A 26,729-nucleotide genomic window follows, 5' to 3' on the forward strand; every position below is an offset into this window, starting at 1 on the left:
TACGCCTCATGTTGACTCAGTAGTTCCACCTTTTCCATTAAATTCTTAAGCGTATTTATATTATCTTGCTCAATGTCCTTTCTTAATTCCTTAACATCTGAGTAATCTCTGGGTCTGTCTTGGCTGTCTTTTTTCTTGGGTTTTATACCACATTTTCTTTCTTTTTATCATGTACAGTAATTAATTGATTGTACATTCAACATTGATACTGTGGATAATATATTATAGGAAATCTGGTTTTCAGTGCCTTTCATTAGAGGGAGTTATATTTTGTCTGGCAAACAATTAAATTACTTGGAATATTCTCTGTCCTGTGAAATGTGTTTTGGTTCTTTGTCAGGGCTTGTGTGGGATAGTTTTGTCTTTACTCTTAGGATATGGCTCTTATCTGGAATATGGTCTTTACTCATAGGGTGTGGTGCTTTTAGAATCTGGACTAAATACCCAAGGTTCCCAGAGATGTCTGCCATTCGAACTGGGCCAGAATTCTGTCTTCTAGCATTATGTAATTTCTATCTCCTGTTCTGCCCTCAGCCCTAAAGCAAACATTCTCTTTCAGGACTCACAAGATTTTCTTTCTGAATGCAAATTTAGCAGTAAGCCAAAGATTCACCAAAAACCTGTGCAGAGATTCCTAAGGCTGTTGCTGTCCTCAGATCTCCCCTTTCTAGGATCCTGCCCTAAAAGTCCCAAATGCTTCAGCTGTCCTGCAGATTTGTATTAGTCTCTACAACTCAACAAAATCACCATGGTCTGCTTGGGCTCTGTCTCCCTGCACTGCAGTCCACCATTTGTTTTGTTTCTTGTATCACTCCAACTACAATAAAAGTGGAACAACATAAGTGTCAAAATGACATTTGTTGGTTTTGTTCACTGATTCACTGATTTATTCCTGCAACTAGATTAGTGACTGGCATATACAGATTGCTCAATAAATATGTGTTGTTAGAGTTAATTGATATATTTTTAAGGATGATCAGTCTTACTTTTACAGAAATATGCTAAATAATGAAGTGAAGTTAAGCAAGTGTAAACTCTGTCAATGGATGGTCAGTGCTTCTGGGAGAGGACCATTTTAGAATATCTTGTTATTTTGACTTACAACTGGAATGTTCAGTCCAGCTACATCAATCATTTTTCTGTTCCTCATTACATATGCCAACCTTCTTCCTTAGAAATGTTGCAGTTCCATCTCCCTGGAAACTGTCTCCTTGCTCTTCCCATGAACAATGTTCCTTATATCATTCAAAAGTTAACTCAAATCCCATTTTAGAGAGGCCTTCCTTGTTCTAAAATAGAAGCATGCACACCTGCCAGTTTCTAACACCATGCTTGATTTTCTTAAGAGAACATATCTCTGAATTACCTTATTTTTACATACTCATTGTCTTATCTGTTTTCCAAGAAGATGAACTCTGTAAGAGCCAAAGTCACATGGGGTTTCTTCAAATTAATGCCCAGAACCTAACATAGTGCTTGGTTCTCTGTAAGCACTTAAGAAATTTTTCTGATGATAAGCAGAACTCTAAGATGGCTTCCATGATCTCCACACCTTGGCATTACCCCTGTGATTATGTTATACAACATGGCAAAGGGATTTTGCAGATGTAATCAAGGTTGCAAATCAGTTACCTAATCAAATGAGACCTTTCAGAGCAGAGAATTTTCTCTGGCTGGCAGCAGAGGAGGGGGTCAGAGAGATTCCAAGTGCAAGAAGGATTTGATGAGCCACTGCTGACTTTGAAGATGGAGAGGAGCACATATAAAGATCAGAGAGAGGCCTCTCCAGCAGCCAGCAAGGGAATGGGTACCTCAGTCTTACTACCACAAGGAACTGAATGCTTCCAATAACCAAACAAACTTAGAAGCAGATATTTTCCAGCACCTCAAGGTAAGAGCCCAACCTGGCTGACACTTTGATTTGGCCTTAAGCTGAGAGCCTAGTTGAGCCTATCTGGACTTTTGACCTACAGAACAGTGAGATAATGAATGGACACCATAAAAAGCTGCTAAATTTGTGGTGACTTATTATGCAACAATAAGAAACTGATACAAGGCTTCAATAAATATTTATGATTTTTCTTCTGCCTCAGCACAACATCTCAGTTTCATGGATGAATGATCTCCTCCTCTACAGAGGTGACAATGACCTACTAGGTTGTGACCCACTGACTTAGCTTTATCATGTGTCAGAAATGTCCCTTGACAATCCTTCACTGCAAAGGATCTCTTTATCTTCGCTCACCTATCTTTCCTTCTTGCTCATCTCTGAGGAAGAGATGCTTCTTTTGGAGGTTTAATTATTTCACTGGTGATTTTAAACAGAGCATGACCTGCTTTGTCAGAGTATTGCTTCTTCTGCTATCATCCGTTTTGGCTCATATGTGCCACTTCCTCTATCAGATGCTTCTTCTTTGTCTATAAATAAAAATTAGCAAACATATCATCTCACTATTTTTGGTTTAGTAGTCAAGCTTTTTGAAAGCAGAGTCAGCACTCACTTCATCTTCCTCACCATCAACCAATTTTTGAAAGTATAGTTTTATTTATGTTTAGTAGAATTAATCTATATGTACTTTGTACAAAATCCAAAAAAACACAAGAGTATAAAAAAGAGTAAGCCTTACTCGCATTCTTGTCCCAAAGGGACAATTTTCAGTTCCCCTTCTTAGAGGCAACCGTTTGTCTGTGTGTGTTATCTTTCCAGGGCCAATGTATGTGTGTGTGTATGTGTGTGTACATGTGTGTACATATGCATATACATTTGTTTAATGCCTAACCTTTTACTCTAGCTCCCACTGATCCTATTCTTTTGGAAGGCACCAATACTTTTATATTTTGTTTTCCTTATTTCCTGGCTCTTCATTAATCTCTCACTTCTCTTGATTTCCATGAAGCATTTGACATTCTCAAAACAACACATTTCATCATGCCACCTCAACTCTTTAAAAGCCCTCGTACGGGTGCCTGAGTGCCTTAGTCCATTAAGCATCAGACTCTTGGTCTCAGCTTGGGTCATGATCTCAGGGTCGTGAGATGGAACCTGGTGGCGGGCTCCATGCTCAGTGGGGAGTCTGCTTGGGATTCTCTCTCTCCTCCCTCTGCCCCTCCCACTTGTGTTCTTTCTTTCTCCCTCTCTAAAATAAGTAAATAAATCTTTTAAAAAATCCTTGTTGTTTCATAATAGTGCAGTTTTTAGGTGGTCTCCTAAATCCCAGATTACATGTCCATTTTATAGTTGCCTCCTTTTCTGACTCCTATCCTCTCAATGTTAGGGTCCAAGGCTCTGATCTCATGGATTTCTACAGTTTTAACCATTTAACCTTATGTGGATTATTGCCAAGCTCATCCTTTTAAATAGCCCAAACAGATTAGCCAAATTCTAGCTCTTTATTTTAGCAGACTATGAGCATTCCCCCTCCCCTGACATTCCATAACTATTTAAGATAGGATTTCTAAAGCTAACGTCTACTTCAGCTCTTTCTGGGGCATCTGGAAAGGGGAGACCCAGAAAACAGTGGCTCTTGCTGACATCCCCACTGGTGTTAACTGTTCCACTTAGGTTCTATCCACTCTTAGATTTATAGATAATCCTTTCCTCTCAGCTCTTATATAACCCCCATTACCAGACAAAGTCAGTTCTTGGTTTATAATCCCTTCCCACCTGTTCCTTCTTGCTATACTTGTCGTAAATCATGCCTAGATAAGGTCTGCTAAATATTTTCAATGCTTCTATATGCTCTCTTCCCTTACCCATTCTGTACCATTACGTTGTCTAATTCAATTCTCTCTTCTTATTCAAAACCTCAAATGACTCCCTATTGCTTGTAAGATAAAATAAACATTCTTTAGCTTATCATTCAGAGTTGAAAATAATCTGACTCCAACATACTTATGCAGCTTCATTCCTCAATCAACCCTCCATTTATCTTGCATTGTGGTAACTGGAATTTTCCATGGCCATACCATCCTGTTCCTGAACCTTTCATCATAATATAATGGCTCTCCATACCTCCCTTCTTTCCAGTTTCCTGCATCACTGACACTTTTAAAAAACCTTTCATCAATTCAAGGCTAAGTAAAATGCCTCTTCATCTACTAAGTATTCTCTGATGTCATCTGTTTGCTATGTAGTTTACAAGCCTTGCTTGTACACTGATTGCTTATGTGCAAAGAGTAGAAAACCAAAGCTACTGAACACCCAATATGCACTGGTTACTCTGCTAGGTACTATCATCTCATTGAATCTTTGCAACTGTTATGGTGCTATTGTATCAACCCAAGATTGCACAACTAGGTTATGGAGCTAGGAGCCTACCCCAGGTGGTCTAAATTGAAAAACAAAAGCAAAACAAACAAAACAAAAAGCCAGGAATAGAGCAGAGTAAACAAAGAACAAAAAGACTCTGTGTCTGTAGTTCCATTTGAAACTATACTAATTGTACTGGTAAGTTCAGGGCATATGACACTATTTAATGGATGTATCCTGTTTGTACATTGAGGTCCACAGTTCATTTGGGGCTACATCCTCTCATTCCTTACCCAGTGCTCCTTTTCATGGTTCACTTTTACTTGTCATTCAGGTCTCAAATGAAATGTCATTTCCTCAAAAAACCTTTCCCCACCCACCCTTTGTCCCACCCAGGTGTGGTGCTTTGTTACGTACTCTCATTATACTTTGTACTTTTCCCTGTGCAGCATCATCACAATTCAGTTATTCATGTAGTTACATATTTTATTACTTGTTAATATCCAGGAAATTGCTTATTAATTACCTAAGCATGAACTAATTTATGGGTAAATACCATATCTCTTCCTTGAAAAGTGTATCACTGAAAGAATTCCCCATCACTCCCTTTGTGGTGAATTAATGAATGGATGGACTGATAGATAAAAGAACAATTCTCAAAACTCTCCTAGTCTAGATTTTGAGAAAGGCAGCCCAGGAATGATAAAATTGTGTGTGTGTGTGTGTGTGTGTGTGTGTATGTGTGAAAGCAGAAAATTTTAATTGTCTGAAATCCTTTTGTTGCTAACCACTAAAACTACCAGCACACTACCTATCCCTATAGATTTCACCTTAGGTCCTTTCTTTCTTTCTTTCTTTCTTCTTTCTTTCTTTCTTTCTTTCTTTCTTTCTCTTTCTTTCTTTCTTTCTTCTTTCTTTCTTTCTTTCTTTCTTTCTTTCTTTCTTCTTTCTTTTTCTTCTTTTCTTCTTTCTTTCTCTAATTCTAGTTAGAAATGTGTCTTTAATATGCTTGGCATATCTGTCTCAGAAGAGTTAGAAGATGTTAAATAATACAACACAACATAACATAAATAATGGCAGTACTACATTGTCAACACTAAGCTGATTCATTTAAGGACTGGCAGCATCAAGAGTTGTTTCAAAGAAATTTAATATTTGAAGATCCTATAGATACACAGTAAGTATTAATTAGTCTGAATAGTATTTACAACCCATGAGAAATTTGTTTTCCCACATAGCTATTTTCATCTGAGGTTAAACACAAGCCACAATGAAAGGCCTTTGTTTGGATGCAGTGTGATGCTCTTGGAACAATACCTAGATGTCAAGACAATATCTCTAACATGGTGGATTTACACTGCACCATGCTTCACAGAAGCTTAATTGTGTTGTTGTTTTAAAGACAAACTTGTGCCAAAGATCTGGCATTCTGCAGAGGATGCCAGATGCTTACCCTGGAAAGTCTCTTCTCAGAAACAGGTGGGTGTTCCATCTCACTATCCTGCCCAAAGGCAAAGCCTTAGCTCTGTACTATTCAAGGAGTTCTCAGGGAGAATCACTTTTCTGACAATGGGAAATATTTTTCTTCCAGTGGTGTCGAGTACATAGTAAGCACTCAAAGATACTATTGATTGCTCTTTTAAATTTAAAAATCAGGGCAGCCTGGGTGGCTCAGCGGTTTAGCGCTGCCTTGAGCCCAGGGCCTGATCCTGGAGACCCTTCATAGAGCCTGCTTCTCCCTCTGCCTGTATCTGCCTCTCTCTGTGTGTGTCTCTCATGAATAAATAAATAAAATCTTTAATAAATAAATAAATTTAAAAATCAGTATCTCCTGCCCAATTTTACTCTGAACGTCAGCTTCCAGCTGTCTACTCTGCATCTCTTCTTAAATCTCTGCTACTTAAGAGTCAAAGCAGAATTATTGATTCTTATCCATCCTCCCAACCCAGGCTTTAGGCCAAGCCAACTCCTATCTAGGGCCTTTTCATCCTCTGTAAATGGCACTCTGTCCACCAAATAGTTCAAGACCAAAATATAGGGGTTCCTGTGGATTACTCTTGCTCTGTAACATCCCACTCAAATCTACCAGTAAGTTCCTTGACTCTACCTCCAAACTATATCTCTAACTCAGTTAAAGCCTACTCTCTGATTGAGTCAGCTGTAGCCCATGAGCATCCTCTCTTGCCTGTTTGGTCTCTCTCTTCCACTCTTGCTTCTTTAAAGTCCATTTTCCCCACAGCAGCCTGGGCAAGCCTTGTAACTGTGCAAACCAGATCATCCCACTCCCCTGACAGCTTCCAAAAATATTCAGAATGAAATCACGTTCATTGCCCCCCCAACTATAAGGCCCTATAGATCTCCCCCTTGCCAAAGGAGAACCCCATCTACTTTATTTTTCCCACTCACTCACCATTCCCCAGCCACAAGTGCCTTGACTTTGACCCTCCAACACACTGAATGATTCCAGGTTCATGGGCTTGGCATTTGGGGGTCCTGCTATTTAAAATTTCCACCTTCCACGTCTATGTGGGATTTACCTCTTGTCTTTCAGGCCACAGTTCAAATAACACCTCCTCAGATTGCCCTACCTCATTTCCTTTCAATCACATTACCCTATTTTATTTTTTTATGCCACTTGATTATATCTAATCGTGTCATTTGCTCACATGTATTTGTTGCATATCTCTCCATTAGTTTATAAGGTCCTCGAGCTCAAATACGGACTCTGTTGGTCATTGCTGCATTCCCAACATGTAAAAGTGTGACCAGCTGGCTGGCCAAAAATGCACATAAGGCCAATCTGTCTCAGTGAGACCAGACATCTTCCTGAGTCCTGATTCCGAAATTTTTACAGAGCAATATTTGGCTAGGGTCAGTCACAGACAGGACAAAAGAATCTAGGTTCAATATTAATATTATTTTTAAAAGATTTTATTTATTTATTTGAGAGAGAGAGAGAGAGTGAGCAAGTGAGAGAAAGAACATGAGCAGGGGTTAGGGGAAGAGGAAAAGGGAGAAGGAGTCTCCCTGCTAAGTAGGGAGCCTGATGTGGGGCTTGATCCCAGGACTCCAGGATCATGACCTGAGCTGAAGGCAGACGCTTAACCAACTGAATCACCCACCCAGGCATTCCTAGGTTCGATATTATAACAAAATAAAACAAAACATAAACAGAGATGGTGTTTCCACAGAGACAAAGTGCATTTAGGAGATATTGAATATCACCTGAGATTTTTTTCAAGCTAAGCCTGAGTGTACCCAGGAAAGCCACAGCTCCAGGCACCCAAGCACCTCTCTTTTGCCAGAGTATCTCTGCTTCAATCTGCTTCATTTTTTAAAAAATGTAACTGGTTCCCACAAATGAGATTCTGACAAATAGGATCCTACTAGTGCAAATGAATGTGACTGCTTAATAGATATATTTACGAATATTTAAAAGTCTACTTCTGAACCTTTAAAAGTAGATATAAGGTGCATTTCTTGTCATTCACACTTCTAGCTTTCTGGACCCACTGTCACTACTCTATTAAGATCTCCCCCTCTTACTTTGGCCTGGATAGTAACTGGAAATGTCTCTGTCTCCTTTCCTCTCCCTTCTGCTAATTCCTTTGTCACCCTGCTGTTAAAGTAACTTCACCCCTCCCAAGCCCAGATCCGAGTGTCCCATCCCAGTTGTCTCCCCATGTCTACTGCACTCACACTCATCAGCCTGGACTGAGACCTTACCTTACTCTTCCTTCAGAGTCTCTGTACTCTGCATACCCTTCACATCAGCCACACTTGACTAGTTCCCAACACAGCCTGAAGTTCTCCCTTCTCCTACCTGGCTGTACTCTGGCCATTCCTCACACTGATTCTTTCCATTCAGACTTGCCAATTGAAAGCCCACTTATGCTCCCTTAGGCTTCCTCATTGCCCCCCTCACTTCATCCTCAGGACATCATCTCCCTCTTCCTTTGTGCCCACAACTCTGCCCTCATCCTCTTTGCCTACAGAATAGATACCTATCTACCTCTCAAAGCTATTATGGGTGTTGATATAAGTGCAAATAATTTGGAAGCTAGAAATGTGAAGTATGCTTATTCCTATCTGCTACATGAGGGCAGGGACCATTTCCATTCATCTCTGCACCTAACCTCCAGCCCCAATGCATGCCAGTATCTAGGAGAGTCCATTCTCTTCAATGCAATTCTGAAAAAAAGAGAAAGGACCCATTCAGACTCACACTTGGTACCTCAACTTGAATTTTCAAGTTGCTCAGAAGAGTTATTTCTGATCTAGAGGGGGAAAAAATGCCTGAAGAAATTTAGGCTGTTTATTAACTGCTTTATTTGAATAACAGATTATTTGTGGGGAGGTCCAGGTGAACCTCTGAAGTGAGGACTATTATGGGTGTTTCATGTGCTTTCAAAAGTTCAGCCCCCAGTTTTGGGAGCTCCCAGCCCAGGAACTCTTTGGGGCAGAATTTGAATGAGACAGTTGCATTAAGGCAGATACAGGTTTGTCTGATGGCCAGGGAATATGGTATATTTCCAAAAGGTGGGCTAGACAGAAGGAAAAGAAAATAGGATCCCTAAAGTAACACTCTGTGGAGAAGTCTTGATAAATGGTCCAGTCTCTGCAGCAAAGCTTGGATGATGCAGGGAGTAGATGTTTTAGGGTGAAGCTGTGCTTGGCTTTCCTATGACTCAGCTCCTTTCCAGTCTTGTAGTGTTGAATCAGCATAACTGGACAATCAGGTTACACACTGAACAAGAATACACATAGGAAGATATTATTGACATAGTGAATTTGCACATACTATCTTTTTTGTTTGTGTCTTTACTTTTGCAATTTTCTGCCACAGGAAAACCAAGTAGGGGAGGCCCTGGTAGGGCACCCTAGATGGGGAGGGCTATTAAAAGTGAAAAGAACTATGCCATTAAGAGCCCAATAGTTCCATGTTAATGTTCCTTCACAAGGATTGGTTTGGGGACGTAGGAGTTTCCTTACTTGTCATGGTGGAGAAAAGTGCCAGAGCCCAGTAGTCCAGAAGTCATTGACAGAGCCAGAGCAGAGCAGATGTATGGTCAATGGGGGAGTGTGGAGGTTCCCAGTCCTGGTTAAACCCACTGCTGTTGAAGCACATACACAATTAGATCATCACTAATTCTCTCTTCCCACCTAGCCTGCTTTCCCCAAGCTCTTTGAAGGGAATAAATGTGTCTTAGCCATATTTATCCCCTGAGGACCTAGTACAGGGTCTGGTGCATAATATTTACTTACATGATTGGTTGATGGATGTCCATGGGTTTTATAAGTTTCATCCAGGAGGCTTCAGATACCCATGTTCTCTTCAAGCCACCAGGTGGCTTTCTTTCCAGGCTCAGTTTTTCCATCTTTCCTCCATTTTCAAGTTATCAGAAATACCTTCCTTTACCCTAAAATTCAGGACACCGATCAAGTCAGTGAAGAAGCTTTTATTCTAAGCCTGCTGGGTATAAAGGGCTGCATTTTACTCTAGGAAGGGATTCAAAGTCTTTCCAAATAAATGACCTGCTTGCCTAGCTGTCAAAATCTGGGCCTCATTGGTAGTCTTACCACAGCCGTAATTCAAGTTTATGTGCCAGAAACGGAACTTCTGTCTTTCAAATTCAAGAAAGTCTTCAGACCACGGCTGTCTTGCACAATATGGAGCTACTATTAGAGCCACTAAGGGTATTTACAGGGGGTTTAAATAACGTAGTGCAAAGAATAGGAGGTTTGAAAGTCTGTCTGGGAGCTGGAGAATTGATTTCCATAAATCTAAGACCCGAAAAATACCTTTTTTGTTCAAATGTTGGAAAGAGTTTTGTCGACCTTTTTGCTTCATTGGGATTTCTTTACGTTTTCCTGGTAACCAGAAACGAATTTCACAATTTGTGTCGCCCTTGGCTCCTGTTCCACGAGAGGGAAAGCTGGTTGTTATTTCAGTAATCCCTGCACGGCGGAGTGCGGAGAACGCCGCGCCGGGGAAGGCCGCCAGCAGCGAGTCCTGCCAAACCAAACAGAACTCAGTGTGGACAATGGGAAGATTATGCGGTGGAAAATGGATACCCCGAATGGAGGGCAGCAAAGCCGTGTCAATTATATTTAGAAGCAGCATCCCTCCGGCAGGCCACAAAGCCGTCCCCTCAAGCGTTTAGAAGGCTGCTGTTCCACCAAAGGCTCACCCACAGAAGTTCAGTGGGCGAAGCCCAAGCACAATGCTTTTTCTCTTACAACTTCCTGTGTGCCACGATTTCTGGCCACGGACCTTCCCGAGACCCCTGTGTCCTTTCATCCACACTGCAGCAGGCCGTCCAGTGCTCCCGAGAGGGTGCTCCCTTAGGCTTCCTCATTGCCCCCCTCACCTCATCCTCAGGACATCATCTCCCTCTTCCTTTGTGCCCACAACTCTGCCCTCATCCTCTTGGCCTACAGAATAGATTCCTATCTACCTCTCAAAGCTATTATGGGTGTTGATAGAAGTGCAAATAATTTGGAAGCTATTAAGCCCCGGCTGCCAGGACAAGTGCAGGGGGCCCCGAGGTACCCTCCAGCGGGTGCCCTCCCGACAGGCCGCGTGAAGGACCCGCTGCTCCCCTTCCTTCCCACGCTTACCTTGACCTGCCGAGAAGACACAGAGAAAGAGAAGAAACGTCAAACAACCCCTGGGTTTTCCACGCCACCAAAGCCCCAGTGAGGGCCTCTCGGGGTAAGCCCTTAGGATGACTCCTAGTGGCCGAAGGGGCCCCTGGTCCGTCACTGCTGCAAGCTGAAGGCCAAGGGGCTTCGCTCCCATCGCCGGCCAGCGGCCAGGCTTGGCCAGGTGCCCCGCTCAACAGGCATTTCGGCCCTGAGCTCGAGGCTGAGAACTGACTTCCGTGACTGAGGCGCTGTGTACCCGAGGGTAAATGATTCTTTGATCCCCATCTCTTTTTTGAAAAAAGCAAAATCAAACGAGTAATTTTTAACAAACAGTGAAGCAATCGGAAGTACAACAAATAATCTGACCTTGTACGATAACCAAGATGTTTAGGTGGTATTGTTGCTGGAAACAGACCTTGCTTGTTCATGTGTTTGTTTTGAAAGAAATGAGGCTTGGAGGATATAATAAAGCTCCACCTGCATCCCTCCCTTTGCCAGAGGGTACCTCCTAAATTCAGTTGGCATAGGTCATTCCCATGTGATTTTTAGGACCTTTACCATGTGTTCTTATTCATAAGTGGATATATATATGTATGATTTTGCATGTTCTTTAAATTTACATAAATGATGTATTTTACATATTTTTCTTCAATTTACTTTTTGTGCTCAACCTACTGTTTTTGAAATGTGGAAGTGTGAATATTGGTAAATCTAGCTTTAAGGTTGTTTAATATTCCTTTATTTTTTAAAAGATTTTATTTATTTAATTGAGAGAGAGTGAGCACAAGTGGGGTGAGGGGCAGAGGCGGAAGGAGAAGCAGACTCCCCACTGAGCAGGGAGCCTGATGTGGGGGGATCTCAGGACCCCAAGATCATGACCTGAGCCAAAGGTAGACACTTATCTGACTCAGCCACCCTGGTGCCCCTATATTCCTTTAAGTTAAAAAAAAATTCTTTAAAAAACCTAATCTCTTATTTAAGGGTAAGCTTTTTTTTTTTTATTATTAGTTTCAGAAGTAAAGTTTAGTGATTGATCAGTTGTATATAATACCCAGTGAAGAGCAAGCATTTTTTCCCCACTTTTTTGTAATACAAAAAAATACAATCAATGTGCTTCCATGTTCATCTTAGCACACATGTCTAGTGTTTACTGAGGCAGGCTCTCAATAAATTGGAAGTATTATTGCCAAACCATAGTCCAATTTAAACTTTATCAAATACTGGCAAATTACTTCTGAAGAAGGCTGCACTAATTTACAATCCCAAATAATGTGTAACATTTCACCAAAACTTGGTGTCAACAGATTGTTTTGCTGATCTGATAGTTTCAAATGGCCATTCACTGTTTTACATTTCAGTTCCCAGATAATTAGTGAAATTAAGCATATTTTCATATGCCATTGTCCCTTTGTGCTTCTTGCTTTTTAAATTGTCTGTTCATGTGCTTTGCTTACATTTCTACTGTGTTATTGTAGGGATTCTTTATAGAGTTTGGGATATACATGGATTTTCCCAGTCTGTGACTCCTTTTTTACTTCATTTCCAGTAAATGTTAATTTTTAATGTGGCTAAAATTTATTTTTTAATGTAGTTAAATTTTTAAGTCATTTTTCTCTGTTTTATTAGTACTTTGTGGTTTTTTAAAAAGAGAAAATGCTTCTTTAGTTCTGTATTCTAAAGATTCTTCCAAGCTTTATTCTAAGGTTTTAGTTTTGTTTTTGTTTTTCATTTCAGTCTTCAGGCCATCCGAGAATGTAAATTTGTTTATAACAAAGTAAGGGCTTAATATTATCTCTTTCCATATGAATAATCAATTATCCCACATGATTCATTGATTCCCCACTGATTTATAATACCCCCTGTCATATTACAAATTTCCTTGTATTTGTGGGTCTATTTCTAGAAGGCTCTCATTGATCAATTTTTCCATACTTTTAAAATTACAATAATTTTATCAAAAGTCTTATTATGAACAAATTATTTATCTTTTCCCTTCATCTTTTCCTTTTCCTACTGTTCTTTCTCCTAGACTTTATTGGCTTTTGTGGGCCTTTTACTCTTCCTTAAGATTTCAGAATCAGCTTGTCCAGATCCTCAAAAATCCTTGGCAACAAGAGGACTGTAATTATATTGAATTTATGAATTAATTTGGAGAGAACTGACATCTTTATAATATTGAAGATAATGTATCTCTCCATTAATAAAGTCGTTTTTTATGTCTTTCAAATAACTTTTATAATTCTTTTAAAAATATTGCACACTTTTATTCGATTTATTTCTAGACAACTTATCAATTTAGTTACCAATATAAATTATATCTTCTAAAATTGTATTATCTAATTATGTGTTGCTTTTTATACTAATGCAATTTTTATATATGCAATATATATGCAAATATAATAAAATTTTGTATTATACATAGTATTTTAATAAAAATCCAAAATTCCTTATTTGTTCTAATAATTTGCATAAGTTCTAGGCATTTTTATGTGGACAGTAATGTCAATGATTAAAGTTTTATTCTGCCTTTCTATTCAATATAACTATTCCCTCCTCCTCCCTTCAATCTGCACCATGCAAGAAGAAACAGTGATAGCTGGAAATCTTTTTCATTACTGATTTTAAAGAGCATGGTTTTGTTTTATTTTCAATATTGACATTTATGACAGATTTAAAAGATACTTTTTGAAAATTTCCTTTTTTTCTAGTGGGCCAGTAATTTTTCTCTTTTCACGAATTTTTGCTTGTTTGTTTTTCTATCCTTGGTTTTCTTCATCTGTTAATGATTTGTTATTTCTCCCTCTAAACTGTCGATGTTGTGACATATTAATAGGATATCTAAATTAATACTTAATAATAATATATGCAGGGTTTGATTTTCTATTATTTTATTTAGACTTTTTGTACTTATGGTCATAAGAAAGATTGGACTATAAGATTTTATTGTTTTTCCCTGTACTGTCCTTGTCTAGTTTAGGTCTGAGATTACATTGACTTCATTAAATGAATTGGGTTACTTTTCCTGTTGTCCTGATCTTTGGGAGAGTTTATATAAAATAGATATGATCCATTCAAAAAAAAAAAAAGATATGATCCATTCAGTGGAGGCTTGGGAGAATTTGCATATAAACCATTTTGGGGATCCCTGGGTGGCGCAGCGGTTTGGCGCCTGCCTTTGGCCCAGGGCGCGATCCTGGAGACCCGGGATCGAATCCCACATCGGGCTCCCGGCGCATGGAGCCTGCTTCTCCCTCTGCCTGTGTCTCTGCCTCTCTCTCTCTCTCTGTAACTATCATAAATAAATAAAAATTAAAAAAAATAATAAAAAATAAACCATTTTGGACTGGAGGATTTTTAGGGGGATAGTTTTTGATCCATTAATCCATCTTTTTTAAATGGCTGTAGGTCTGTTTAGCTTTTTATTTCTTCTTGAGTCAGTTTTGTTAAGTCATAGTTTTCTAAGACTTCCTTAATTTATTGCAGACCAATATTTTTGTAAAATATGAAATTAGGTGCTTGGATATTGCAGCGATATAAAAAAATGCTTTCAATGATTCTAAGTACTTACTCTCAATTTCTGTACTTACTTCATCTCAGACTGGTAACAGTTTGCAGACCAGTTAGCTGACCACACTTTAAGTAGCACTGTTCAGAAAACTATCCATTTGTCAAACTTCTCAAATGCATTAGTATAGAGCATTGTTCATGATACTCTGATAATATCTTTAAACATTGCTATTGTATGTATAGTTAAATTGTTTGCTCAATCGTAGCAAAAGGAAGTGTGGGAGAATGGAAAAATTTAAAGTCAGAGGAACCAGCTTAATCCACAGCCTTGGATTTTATGAGCTGGATAACTTTGGGCAAGTTAGTTCTTAGAGACTTTTGTTTGTTTGTTTGTTTGTAGATTAATCAGGACTTCTCAAACTTTTTCTTTCATTATCTCCAAATGAAGCCTAACATTAAAGCAGATCAAAGTAGAATTGCCCTTCTTAAAGGAGAGAGGGGTATTGCCCCTTTGTCCTTCTACTTTCTCTGACCCCCAAAAGGCCCCTGAGGCACTTCACAAAGGCTAGTATTGAAGAGGAAAAATTTTCCTCTATCTTTCATGATTCTTCTAGCTGATCTAAAAGAAAAAGAGGCATGCAAGAGATTAACTGGAGAAAATCAAATTTAATTTGTACATACTATGGAACCTAAGAAGTGACCAAGGTGGGCAGCTTTTGTAGTTTATAGAAAAAGAAGCATAAATCTGTGAGGCATTGATAAAACTTATGTTTGGAAACTTTAATTAGAAAGGAATTCTAAACTGAATTTGGACTTGGGTAGTAAATTAGTAAAAGTAACAAGGTTTGCTTATATAGGCTTTTTCAACCCTAAATTCCTTCTCTCTGATCATAAAGCTATCTCTCTGCCTCGTGGTGCAGAGAGGGTACCTTTCACATGGAAGATTTTTTTCTTATATTCTGGAGACAAAAGAGGGTCTGAGTATTTTTGCCCTGGCTATTTCCTAAGTAATAACTTTAACTCAAAATAATCCATATGCCATTTTGGCATATTTTGGGGCAGTCTGCTGTAGGCTCCCACACTAGCACAGTTTGGCCCTACTTGTTTACTTTGCAAAGGTTTGAAATAAACCTTCCTTGAGTTGGGATCATGCCAAACAGCCAGTAAATAATCAGCCAAAGTGATTGCATTAAGCATGGTTTCCATGAGGACTAAAAGAGCCTTCCAGGTTTCCTAGCAACAGAAATCAAGGTCTACTGGCTACAGCAGAATAAAAAACATTCTTTGAAACATGGGAAAAAATGGTTAATTGAGTTTAACCCTATTCTCTATTGTGATGCAACAATAGAAATGATCATTAAGGGTGACAATTTTCTAGTTTTTCCACTTAAACCTTCCAGAGTCTCCTGAGGTATACGTGGCAATCATCAATCACAAGATGAGAGTAGTGGAATTCTCATTTCATTGAAAAATAAAAGGTATTAGTCACATTTTCCTTTGATGCACATTTTACTTATGAGAGAGAAAAGTAAGGAGAAGAGAGTGATAATAATTTCAGCATTTTTTCCCTTTTGTACCATAGTACATAAAGGAAGATATTAAAATACAGCTTTTAGGATATCTTTGGTCTCTTTGTCCTTTCTTTATGAACATCATCTCCTTACTTTATAGATTAGAAAGATTCCTTTCGAAGCTAAGTGACACATCTAAGATCCCACACCTATTAAAAGGCAGAGCCAGGAGAAACCAGGCTTTTTTTTTCTTTAGACCAATTTGTAATTTTTATTATAATATTAATTGATTATAATCTTCTTGGCCAAAAGTTGACATCTTGCATCTTTTTTCCCCACACTTTATACTTTGAAAAATTAACCTACAGAAAAGTTGAAAAAATAAAATATGAAAACCATATACCACCATTCACCTAGATTCACAAGTTTACATTTTATCTTTTTGCTTTTCTTCTATATATGTGGATATATGTAGATATATATATCTACATATATATGTCTACATACTCATATATAAAATATAAATATACATTTTTATGCTCAACTAGTTACTGAAGAATTAGCAACTCATTAATAAAGACTTCTTACTTTTATATTATATATCTCATATATATATTCTTCTAGCCAAAATATCATCAACTACATGTGAGAATTAAATGGATTATCATCTAATATAGTCTATAATCAAATATTTTCAATTGCCTTAATACTATCTTTCATAGGTTTTAAAAATCTTGGATCCAATCAAGATTTGCACCATATATACATTTTTTTAAGATTGATTTATTTATTTGAGAGGGAGAGAGAGAGAGAGTATGAGCAAGAAGGGCAGAAGGAGAGGGAGAGACTATCAAGCAGACTCCACACTGAGAACAGAGCCTGACCTGGAGCTCAATCTCATTACCTGGAGATCACTCCTAAGCCAGAAACAAGAGTTGGATGCTCAGCTGACTGCTTCACCCAGGCATCCCCCTACATTTGCTTTTGATATTTCTTTCCTTCTTTATTTCTTTCTTTCTTCCTTTCATGACACTGACTTTTTGAGTTCAGATCATTATCTTCTCGAATGTTCCATTCAGAATGCACTCTGAATTTTTATGACTGTTTCTTCATAATTTGACATAGATGAGATTTTTAGCAAAAAAACTATATATGTAATATTGTATATTTATTGCATCACATCAGGTAGCAAATAAAGTCAGGAGATTTTCCTATTGGTGAGGCTGTCTGATCACCTAGTTAAGATGATTCCCAAATGTCAGGGTACATTTCAATTTGTAATTTGTAAATAATCTGCATTATGAATCTTTGAGATCATGTGAACATTCAGTTCATGACAATCTTTAGGCCAAATTGTTTTAGCATCCTTGCTTACCCTGTTATTGCTGGAATGATTTATTAAAATAGAGAATTGCAGGGATGCCTTGGTGGCTCAGTGGTTGAGCGTCTGCCTTCTGCTCAGGGCGTGATCCTGGGCTCCCTGCATGGAGACTGCTTCTCCCTCTGCCTGTGTCTCCGCCTCTCTCTCTCATTAATAAATAAATAAAATCTTTTTAAAAAATGAAGAATTGCAGAATGATGATTTTTTTTAGTTCTATCCATTCCTTCCACGTTTATTAGCTTGCATTCTAATTATAAAGAAAAGTCTTCTTTCTGCCTCTTTGTCTCTGTGTATGTATCCTTATGCCTCTGTGTCTCTCCCTATCTCATTGCTAGTTCAGTAATCACTGCCACACTGCCTTCTTAAGCTTTGTTGCTTTTGATCTAAATTGCTACATAAAAAGGGCTTGGGGAAAATGTTTATGGTTGTTAAGGCACAGTGATGTAGGATTCTTTGTCTAAGGCGTCTTCTGAAAGCTTAATGAGGAGGGTAGAGCCAATTTACTTCACCTGAGCTTCTAGGAATGAAGTTCTTGATTATTGATAAGGTAATTGGTGAATAACGCCGTTAAGTAGCTAATGAAACTAGAGAAGTGTCCATAAAAGATTAAAAGGAGTAGGAATTTTTTTTTAAGGGTGTTCTAAAATGTCATTTGATTTTAGCTAAAGTATAACCACAGGGGCCACTGGGTCTTCAGATGAAGTTTTGCATTTCAGATGAAGTTTTTTTAAACTTATATTATATGTTACAGTTCAATTTAAAAATTAGCAAAGTGTTTCTAAAAATGTCTTTATTCATTATTTGTGAAAGGCTGAGAAAATATCAATTATGTTTATGTGGGGAGGTAGAAATTATTGTTGGAAATTATGGAAAAGCTAAAACTTTGATACCAGCATTATTTCTACATTTGAAGATCTTGGTTTTAATAGTGATGATAGATGCATAAGCAAATAATTATAATAAAATATACAGGGATCCCTGGGTGGTGCAGCAGTTTAGCGCCTGCCTTTGGCCCAGGGCGCGATCCTGGAGACCCGGGATCAAATCCCACGTTGGGCTCCCAGTGCATGGAGCCTGCTTCTCCCTCTGCCTGTGTCTCTGCCTCTCTCTCTCTCTGTCTCTCTGTGTGACTATCATAAATAAATAAAAAATTTAAAAAAAGATTTAAAAAAAATATACAATTAGTGGGATAGATGAATGAACAAAAAAAGATATTAATGAGCTAAATGGGCAGAAATCATTTATTTGAGGTGGAGCCTGACTAAGGACACACACTGGGTTTTCCTTCAGAGACATTTGAAGACAGTTTGAATCAGAATTTGGTCTTCTATCCTTCATCCTCTTGTTTCTATCATCAAACCAAATGGCCCTGGGGACACTGCACACCCATCAAACCTGGTGTTTTATGTGCAATAGTTATAGGGAGGTCAAAATTAGAAGGAGGCCATATGAGTAGGTTATAGGGTACAGAATATCTGAGGGTCAAAGTCAAGAAACTCTGTGAGTACTGGCTTAGCAGAAAAGGGTATTGATATCAGCCAGGGTAGAAAAGATCATGAGCCCCTTGATGGCCATTTCAGGAGTGCCTTAGAGTTTGGGGTTCAGTGGAAAGATAGCATGTGTAAAAGGCAGATTGTTGAAGAAAAGGTGTAGAACAAATGGCATTAATCAGACACTCGTTTATTCTTCTGGCCAGATATACCATAGTTAAAGTCTATCAGCTAATGATCATTGACATTCATTCAACTTCTACCTGACTAGGTTTTGAGCATGAATCTAACCTGATTTATATGTTTTAGCAATGCCTACTGTACTACCTACAACATCATAGAATAAAGGTGGTATGACTAAGTGGGAAGACTCTTGATACTTCTTTTAACCAAGAATGTGAAACAGAGTAAGTATCAGTAATAATACAAAGGTTACAGACATTTACAGACATCTTTGGGTTCATGAGTTAAACCATGATGTAATGAAGTCTATAGAATAAGACACTTTTCAAAAAAATTTATTTACTTGTTTTAGAGAGAGAGAGAGAGCATGAGTGGGAGGGGTAGAAGGAGAGAGAGAGTCTCAAGCAGACTCTGTCCTGGGCCTAGTGCAGGGCTTGATCTCATGAACCTGAAATCCTGACCTGAGCTGAAACCAAGAGTAGGACACTTAACTGCACCACCCAGGCACCTGATAGAATAAAGCACTTTTAAATAGGATATAAATAAAAATATAATTTGATGATTTAGCTCTTTTATTGGAGCCCTATGTCCATAATATGAATGATAAAAACACTAACAATTAGCCTTTGAAATAAGATGATTAAAATAAATACAACTTATCAGTGTTCTGTGAAGAATACATGCTGTTTCCATATACGAGCAATCCTAATGATAACAATAACTGTCAGCTTAATATATCATAACCTAGAAAAAATAATTCACACATTATATGGTGAATTGCTGAGGTCTTTGGAATTTAGCCACTTGATTAATACCTGGAAGAGCATCTGGTTTCAAACTCAAGCTACAAATCTCAGAAAGAAATACAATCTAAACAATGAACAGTATATGGATAAAGGATTGGCTATTCAAATGATAGTATAAGCACAATTTGTAGAAACTCAGCTAGAACCTGTGTTTGTTTCTTTGTTTTAACAGAGCTGTCTTGCAGGAATTTGTAGGAGAGTAGTTTAGGGTATGATTAAATCACTGGGATTTTTTTTTAAAGATTTTATTTATTTATTCATGAGAGACACACACAGAGAGAGAGAGAGAGAGAGAGAGAGAGGCAGAGACATAGGCAGAGGGAGAGGGAGAAGCAGGCTCCAGACAAGGAGCCTGATGTGGGACTCGATCCTGGGACTCCAGGATCATGCCCTGGGCTCAAGGCAGGTGCTAAACCACTGAGCAACCCAGGGATCCCCAAATCACTGGGATTTAAAATCTAGCCATTTTTTAAAATCCGTATCATGCTGACACAACAAGGCTTTTCCAAATGGCTGGTTTATTATTCTGTAATAAGCTGTAACTAGGTATTTAGTTCCTCTAAATGAATTATTCTTTAGAGTACACATTTAAGTCATGTGTTTAAAGTAGATTCCATCTATACATGCATGTGTCATTTATCTTAGACTGAAAATCTTTACTATTTTTAGAAAGACTTAGATATAATTGAAATTAAGGATAACTCTTTATATATTAATAATTTCCTTCATAATTTTATAGTGTTTCAAACTCTGTTTTCATTATAATTTAAATTGTCTATTTAAAAACCATTTAAACCTAGTGATCCATTTTATTTCAACTCCTCATATCTTTATCCAAAACATTATATTATGACAGGGAGAAGTTATGAAACTCATTTAGTGAATTTCCATAGGTGACATGTTCTCTAGATAATCCATATATTCAGGTCTTACTGGATAGAGGCTTTAATTTGACATTCATGCACTTTTTATTTGACACTCATGCACTTTTGTTTGCCCAAACTTCAACACACTTAAGCTCTCTTTAATAGATGATGAAATAACATTCTCTTGAAACCCCGATTATTACACATGCATTCAAATTCATTTTATTGTTATCTCTGAAGTACATATATATATATGAAGAGGTGAGGTTGGCAAAATGTTATTGTTCAACATCAGACTTAAAAAGTAATTTTAAAACAGCTTGGAGGTTCCTCAAAAAAATTAAACAGAATTATCATATGATCTAGCAATTCTACTTCTGGGTATATGCCCAAAAGAATTGAAAGCAAGGACTCAAAGACATATTTATACATCCATTTTCATAGCAGCATTATTCATAGTAGCTAAATGATGGAAACAGTCAAAGTGTGCATTGACAGATGAGTGGATAAACAAAATGTGTTTTTACTTACTTACTTACAATTAAGTATTATTAAACTTTAATGGGATCCCTGGCTACCCAGGGTTTCAGTGGTTTAATGCCGCCTTCAGCCCAGGGCCTGATCCTGGAGTCCGGGGATCAAGTCCCACATCAGGCTCCTTGTATGGATCCTGCTTCTCCCTCTGCCTGTGTCTCTGCCTTCTCTCTGTGTGTGTCTTCCATGAATAAATAAAATCTTAAAAAAAAAACTTTAAAAAGGAATAAATTTGTGGTACCCACTACTACATGAAAGAATCTTGAAGACAATATGTTAAGTGAACTAAGTCTGTCACAAAAGGAAAAATATTATATGATTCCATTCTTTTTTTTTTTAAAGATTTTATTTATTTGAGAAAGAGTGAGAGAGAGAGAGAGCATGAGCAGGGGGAGGGAGAGAGGGAGAAGCAGACTCCCCACTGAGCAAGGAGTCAGGTGTGGGGCTCGATGTGGGGGCTCAATCCTAGGACCTTGGGATCATGACCTGAGCAGAAGGCAGATGCCTAACTGCCTGAGCCACTCAGGCGCCCTCTGATTCCATTCCTATGAGCTACTTAGACTCATCAAGCTCACAGAGACAGTAGAATGGTGGTTGCCAAGGGCTATGAGGAAAGGAGAATGGGGAGTTAGTGTTTAATGGATGTGGTGTTTCAGTTTGAGAAGTTGGTTCTGGAGATGGATGGTAGCAATGGCTACTCAACAATATGAAAGTCCTTAGTGCTGCTGAACTATACACTTAAAAATGGTTAAAATGGTAAATTTTATGTTATGCATATTTATTACAATGTAAAAACTAATTGAAAAAAGTGATCCTAATATATTAGTAATACTTGGTGAAAAGCAAACTCTAACTTTTACTGCTTTAGCAAATCATAGTCCTAGAGGTTATTTTAGCTTTTATGCAACCAGAAATGAGATAATTAAGGTAGATGGAGTCTTGGCAGAGACAATACTTCAAATGAGACCTCCAGTGGTGCTGGATAGGCAGATCTTCCTGAATCTAAAGCCCATGATTTTTCTGCGAGGCTCAGATTATAATGGGCATCTTTGTGTTTAGATGAAAGACATTATTAGAAGCAGGTGCTATGTGAAGAGCCCAGGCAGCTGCCCCTGGGAATTCTGTCAAACTTGGGTATGGGAGATGTCATTTCTCTAGAGATGAGATATCCCTGGACAGGTGATTCCAGATAATAGGACACATGTGGTGGGGGGCAGCTTAAATAAATTGGTCTCAGGACCAGGGAGAAACTGTTATTGTTATTTGGGGCTTAAGTTCAGAAAATGTAGTAACTTAAGCTGTGACCCCTAAGAATTGTGCATGGCTCCTTAAATCCTTCTTTCTGGCATGGGGTTCAATCCACAGATGAATATTCGCTGAGTCTAGTTATTACAGAAGAGAGAGTTTGGAGATTGTGGGTATTGTGGGTACAGACTGGATGGGAAGGCTCAGGTTAAGAGTTTAAAGAATCACTCCCAATCTAGCTGAAAGTCATTGGCCATATTTCTAGGCTATCAGGTCCTCAGCCCTAGCATATGAACCCCTTGCACCATTGAGCAACTCTAGACTTCTTCCCGTTCCTCTTTCAGCTGCCCATTACCGTCCTTATGTTCCACTGTCCTTCCATCCTCTCCCCAAGAAGTTTGAAGCTCCAACACCCCCAGTCTAGCTTTCCTCCTTCTTTCTGATCCACTCCAGTGTGCACATGGGAAGAGCTGTTTGAAAGGTCTGGTGCTTTAGAGTTGCGTTAGCCCTACTCAGTAGGAAGTATTCAATAAGTGTTTGTTGAATTATGTTGAACACCTCCCTCTCCAAATAAAACTATTTCGATGCATTAAGTTTATTAATTTCTCAGTGTATTCTGGTGCCAGAAAATTGGCCTGGGGAGGAACCAGGAGCTAGCTATGAACAATTCCTGTGATCTTAAGCAAGGATTTAACTTCATTGTTGTTCTTCTTATAAAATAAAAAAAAAATTTAAGTCCTCAAAAAAACATTCTAGTTCCAAAATGTTGGATTCTCTGGGCTCACACCTGCATCTCTGTCTGGAATCTCCTATTCTCCTATAAACAATTGATCCCTGATCCAAGGGCATGACATGAGGCTGTAGAATTCTCTTTCAGTGACAATCTCCTAAGCAATACAGGGTCTTTTTCTAATCATGACTCCCAGTCCCACCAGATCTCGGGTCTGAAATTATGTTTTGGGGCTTTTTTTGGGTAAATGATGCCAAAAACTAGTGGTTAAACATAAGACATAATGCAATGGCTTAAATACTGATGCAAACTCATATTTTGAATAATATTTCTTGATTTTTATTTTTTGACCATCAAGGAAATTTGATCCATGTGTATGAAGAGCTAAAAATTCAACTTTTAATGCCAAATTTTAAAATCTATCCACTGGTCTCAAAGCTAATGAAAAGTACCAAGCCATTTGGCTTTGCTGCTTTTTAACTAAAATAAAGTGAACTGAACTAATGCTGATTAAGTTTGGGGGAGGAAAAAAAATCAGCATGGATGACACATTATATACCACATATTGGCTTCCTATGATTCAAAACCATGTTGCTGAAGATCAGCAGGCTGCTGGTGGATCTTTAATTACTAAAATTAGTAATATGGACATATAAGCCTAATGTATAATATGAATATAAAGTACACAATTAATAGGAAATGCATACTAAAAGAATTTTAATTAATGAATGAACATCACTATTGCATTAGCTTTCTTAAGTAGGTCAGAGCTTAAAGCTGTCCAAATAATAGATTTTATGTTTCCTTTTTTTTCTTCTCCAACTATCTCAAGGCAAGAAATTAATCTTTTTCCTGTTCCAGTGTCATCACTAGATTAATGACTATCATATGTGGAGTCTGACTACAGGGAGCTCCTCATACACACAGCCACATGTGGCTTCTGAAAAATGAACGAAATCATTTTTCTCACAGAATATGATTACAGTGGGATATCAAATAGATTATTTTTTTTTCTTGGAAAAAAAGATTGTTAAATTTGTTCTGATGACAGTGGTAATTGAGCTTTAGAAATACAAATGCCTCTCCCTTCTGTCATGCCTCACTTATGTTGTCATAGATACTATTTCAATTTAGAAAACCTTATTGAGGACGATATGGAAAAGACAAGATCCCTGTCCCCTCCTCCCAAAATTATATATTCTAGTAGGAGATATATGATCCCACCACAATCTACTGATACATGCATATAATGCATGCAGATGAACATTTTTATTGAAAATCAGTCTTCAGGGATCCCTGGGTGGCGCAGCGGTGTGGCGCCTGCCTTTGGCCCAGGGTGCGATCCTGGAGACCCGGGATCGAATCCCACATCGGGCTTCCGGTGCATGGAGCCTGCTTCTCCCTCTGCCTGTGTCTCTGCCTCTCTCTCTCTCTCTCTCTCTGTGTGACTATCATAAATAAATAAAAAATTAAAAAAAAAAAAAAAAGAAAATCAGTCTTCAAATTGACATTTCATCCCTTCTTTTGAACATAAGTAAGGTAAAGTTTGAACAAAGAGAATTGGTGGGGTGTTTTTTTCTTTTTTTTCTTAACAGAGAGTTTTTTTAAAGTAAAAAAGACTCCAGTGTTATTCCAGACACTCCCTATTGGCTGGAACTTCACATTTGGAATTAAGGCACATGGATGCATGTGAATGACAAGCCAGAATTCTGGAGACATGGATTCTGCCCTAATACCTCTGCAGTGAAGTTCTGTAGCAGTAGGATGGCTGAAATGAGAACAAGTAAGAAAGCTCTTGAAGGACAATGTTACTGACAGGAGCCAGGCAAATCTTAAAAAGGAAATGAATACAAAATTTCAAACTTAATTAGACTATAAAAGTCACATATGTTAAATTGTAAGGGACTCTTTTCCATAACATTGCTCTGTTATACAAGTGCCAAGAACCTTTTTTTTTAATTTAAATTGCAATTTGGGGGATCCCTGGGTGGTGCAGCGGTTTGGCACCTGCCTTTGGCCCAGGGCGCGATCCTGGAGATCTGGGATCGAATCCCACGTCAGGCTCCCAGTGCATGGAGCCTGCTTCTCCCTCTGCCTGTGTCTCTGCCTCTCTCTCTCTCACTGTGTGCCTATCATAAATAAATAAAAATTTAAATAAATAAATAAATAAATAAATAAATAAATAAATTGCAGTTTGGGAAAAAATACTTTTAAGCCCTTAAAGCATCTTCAAAACTAGATATGTTTAATGCCTTTTCAAAATGCTTTAATGACTTAAAATTATTTTTTTCCAACTACTAATGATCCTGATGAATGAATAATTGGTCAGAAAAGTAAAATTACCAAATATAATTCAGTAATTAGTAGGACAAAAGAATGGTCTGGAAACTGCATTTTACTTAAGACATTATTTGTGTCCAAGTCTAGCATTGGACTGCCTTATGAATCCTGGCGTCACCAGCACCTGGCTTATTGTAGGTGCTCAGCAAGTCTCTTGTTGAAGGAGTGACCCTGTGGGTTAAGTGAGCAAGTGAGCAAAGAATGAATGAATGCAGGGCACCTGGGTGACACCGTCAGTTCAGCATCAGTTAACCAAAACTCTTGGTTTTGGCTCAGGTGGTGATGTCAGGGTCATGAAATGGAGCCTTGCATCAAGCTCCACACTCAGTGTGGAGTCTGCTTGAGATTCCCTCTCCTCCCCCTGCCTCAAATAAATACATCTTTTTTTAAAAAAAAGAATGAATGAATGAATGAATGAATGGAGATTTACCAGGCAATACGTTTAACACAAAGGGAGAGTGATCCTGGAATCTCAAATTGAAGATGAGTAAATGCTTCTTAAATCCTGTTTGACGAAACATTGGGAATTTTCCCCTTACTTCAAGCCAAGAGCCTTCTCAAGTTCCTCATTTCAATAATGATGATGGTACTGAAAGAGAAGCAGTCACCTTCTTTGTTTTTAAGTAATTCTCTTTCAGTGAACTTTTAATTATCCTAAAGGAGGAAAGCAATGGTGCACATAATCCCAAATCTCTTGTTGGAATGCATTATATGATGGCTTTTTACAGTAGTTTGCCTTCCTAATTATGTTTTGATTAGGCTTCTATTACAGTTACTAGAATTCCCTTAGCAGAGAGAACAGCAGGTCAGGCAGCCCAAGAACACTGTGATCAATGCATTGAGGTTGGCTGGGGTTGACCCATACTTCACTAGCAGCCCTTCTTTTTAAAATGCAGTGGACCGGGCACCCCCGGTGGCGCAGTGGTTTAGCGCCGCCTGCATCCCGGGGTCTGATCCTGGAGACCCAGGATCGAGTCCCACGTCAGGCTCCCTGCATGGAGCTCACTTCTCCTTCTGCCTGTGTCTCTGCCTCTCAGTCTCTCTCTCTCTCTGTATAAATAAATTAAAAAAATAAAATAAAATGCAGTGGACTGAGATGCCTGGGTGGCTCAGCAGTTGAGCGTCTGCCTTTGGCTCAGGGCATGATCCTGGGGTCCTGGGATGGAGTCCCACATCGGGCTCTCTGCATAGAGCCTGCTTCTCCATCTGCCTATGTTTCTGCCTTTCTCTGTGTCTCTC

The 26,729-nt window shown here is 38.5% G+C and overlaps 2 protein-coding genes and 1 long non-coding RNA gene across 14 annotated transcripts in view; 1 reads left to right on the top strand and 2 right to left on the bottom strand.

Annotated features, from left to right (window-relative positions):
• The window catches only part of STARD13 (StAR related lipid transfer domain containing 13), a 514,444-nt gene that overhangs the window by 52,594 nt on the left and 435,121 nt on the right, over window positions 1–26,729 (top strand). The window lies entirely within an intron of this gene.
• LOC144295705 (uncharacterized) lies at window positions 8,555–11,637 on the bottom strand. Of its 2 annotated transcripts, XR_013362788.1 has the most exons (5): window positions 10,871–11,637; window positions 10,052–10,262; window positions 9,515–9,669; window positions 9,242–9,363; window positions 8,555–8,996 (listed from the first exon to the last, which is right to left on the bottom strand). It is a non-coding gene; the product is annotated as an uncharacterized LOC144295705 (long non-coding RNA). The 2 variants fall into 2 exon arrangements; XR_013362787.1 differs by having other exon boundaries at window positions 10,052–11,493.
• The window catches only part of LOC144296596 (uncharacterized), a 56,539-nt gene continuing 54,472 nt past the window's right edge, over window positions 24,663–26,729 (bottom strand). Inside the window, exon 4 of the mRNA XM_077869693.1 lies at window positions 24,663–24,918. Within this exon, the coding sequence (XP_077725819.1) occupies window positions 24,821–24,918 (98 nt within the window). The 3' untranslated portion in view covers window positions 24,663–24,820. The remainder of the gene's footprint in view (window positions 24,919–26,729) is intronic.

This window comes from Canis aureus, chromosome 24, assembly GCF_053574225.1.
Source record: "Canis aureus isolate CA01 chromosome 24, VMU_Caureus_v.1.0, whole genome shotgun sequence".
NCBI classification, from domain to species: Eukaryota; Metazoa; Chordata; class Mammalia; order Carnivora; family Canidae; genus Canis; species Canis aureus.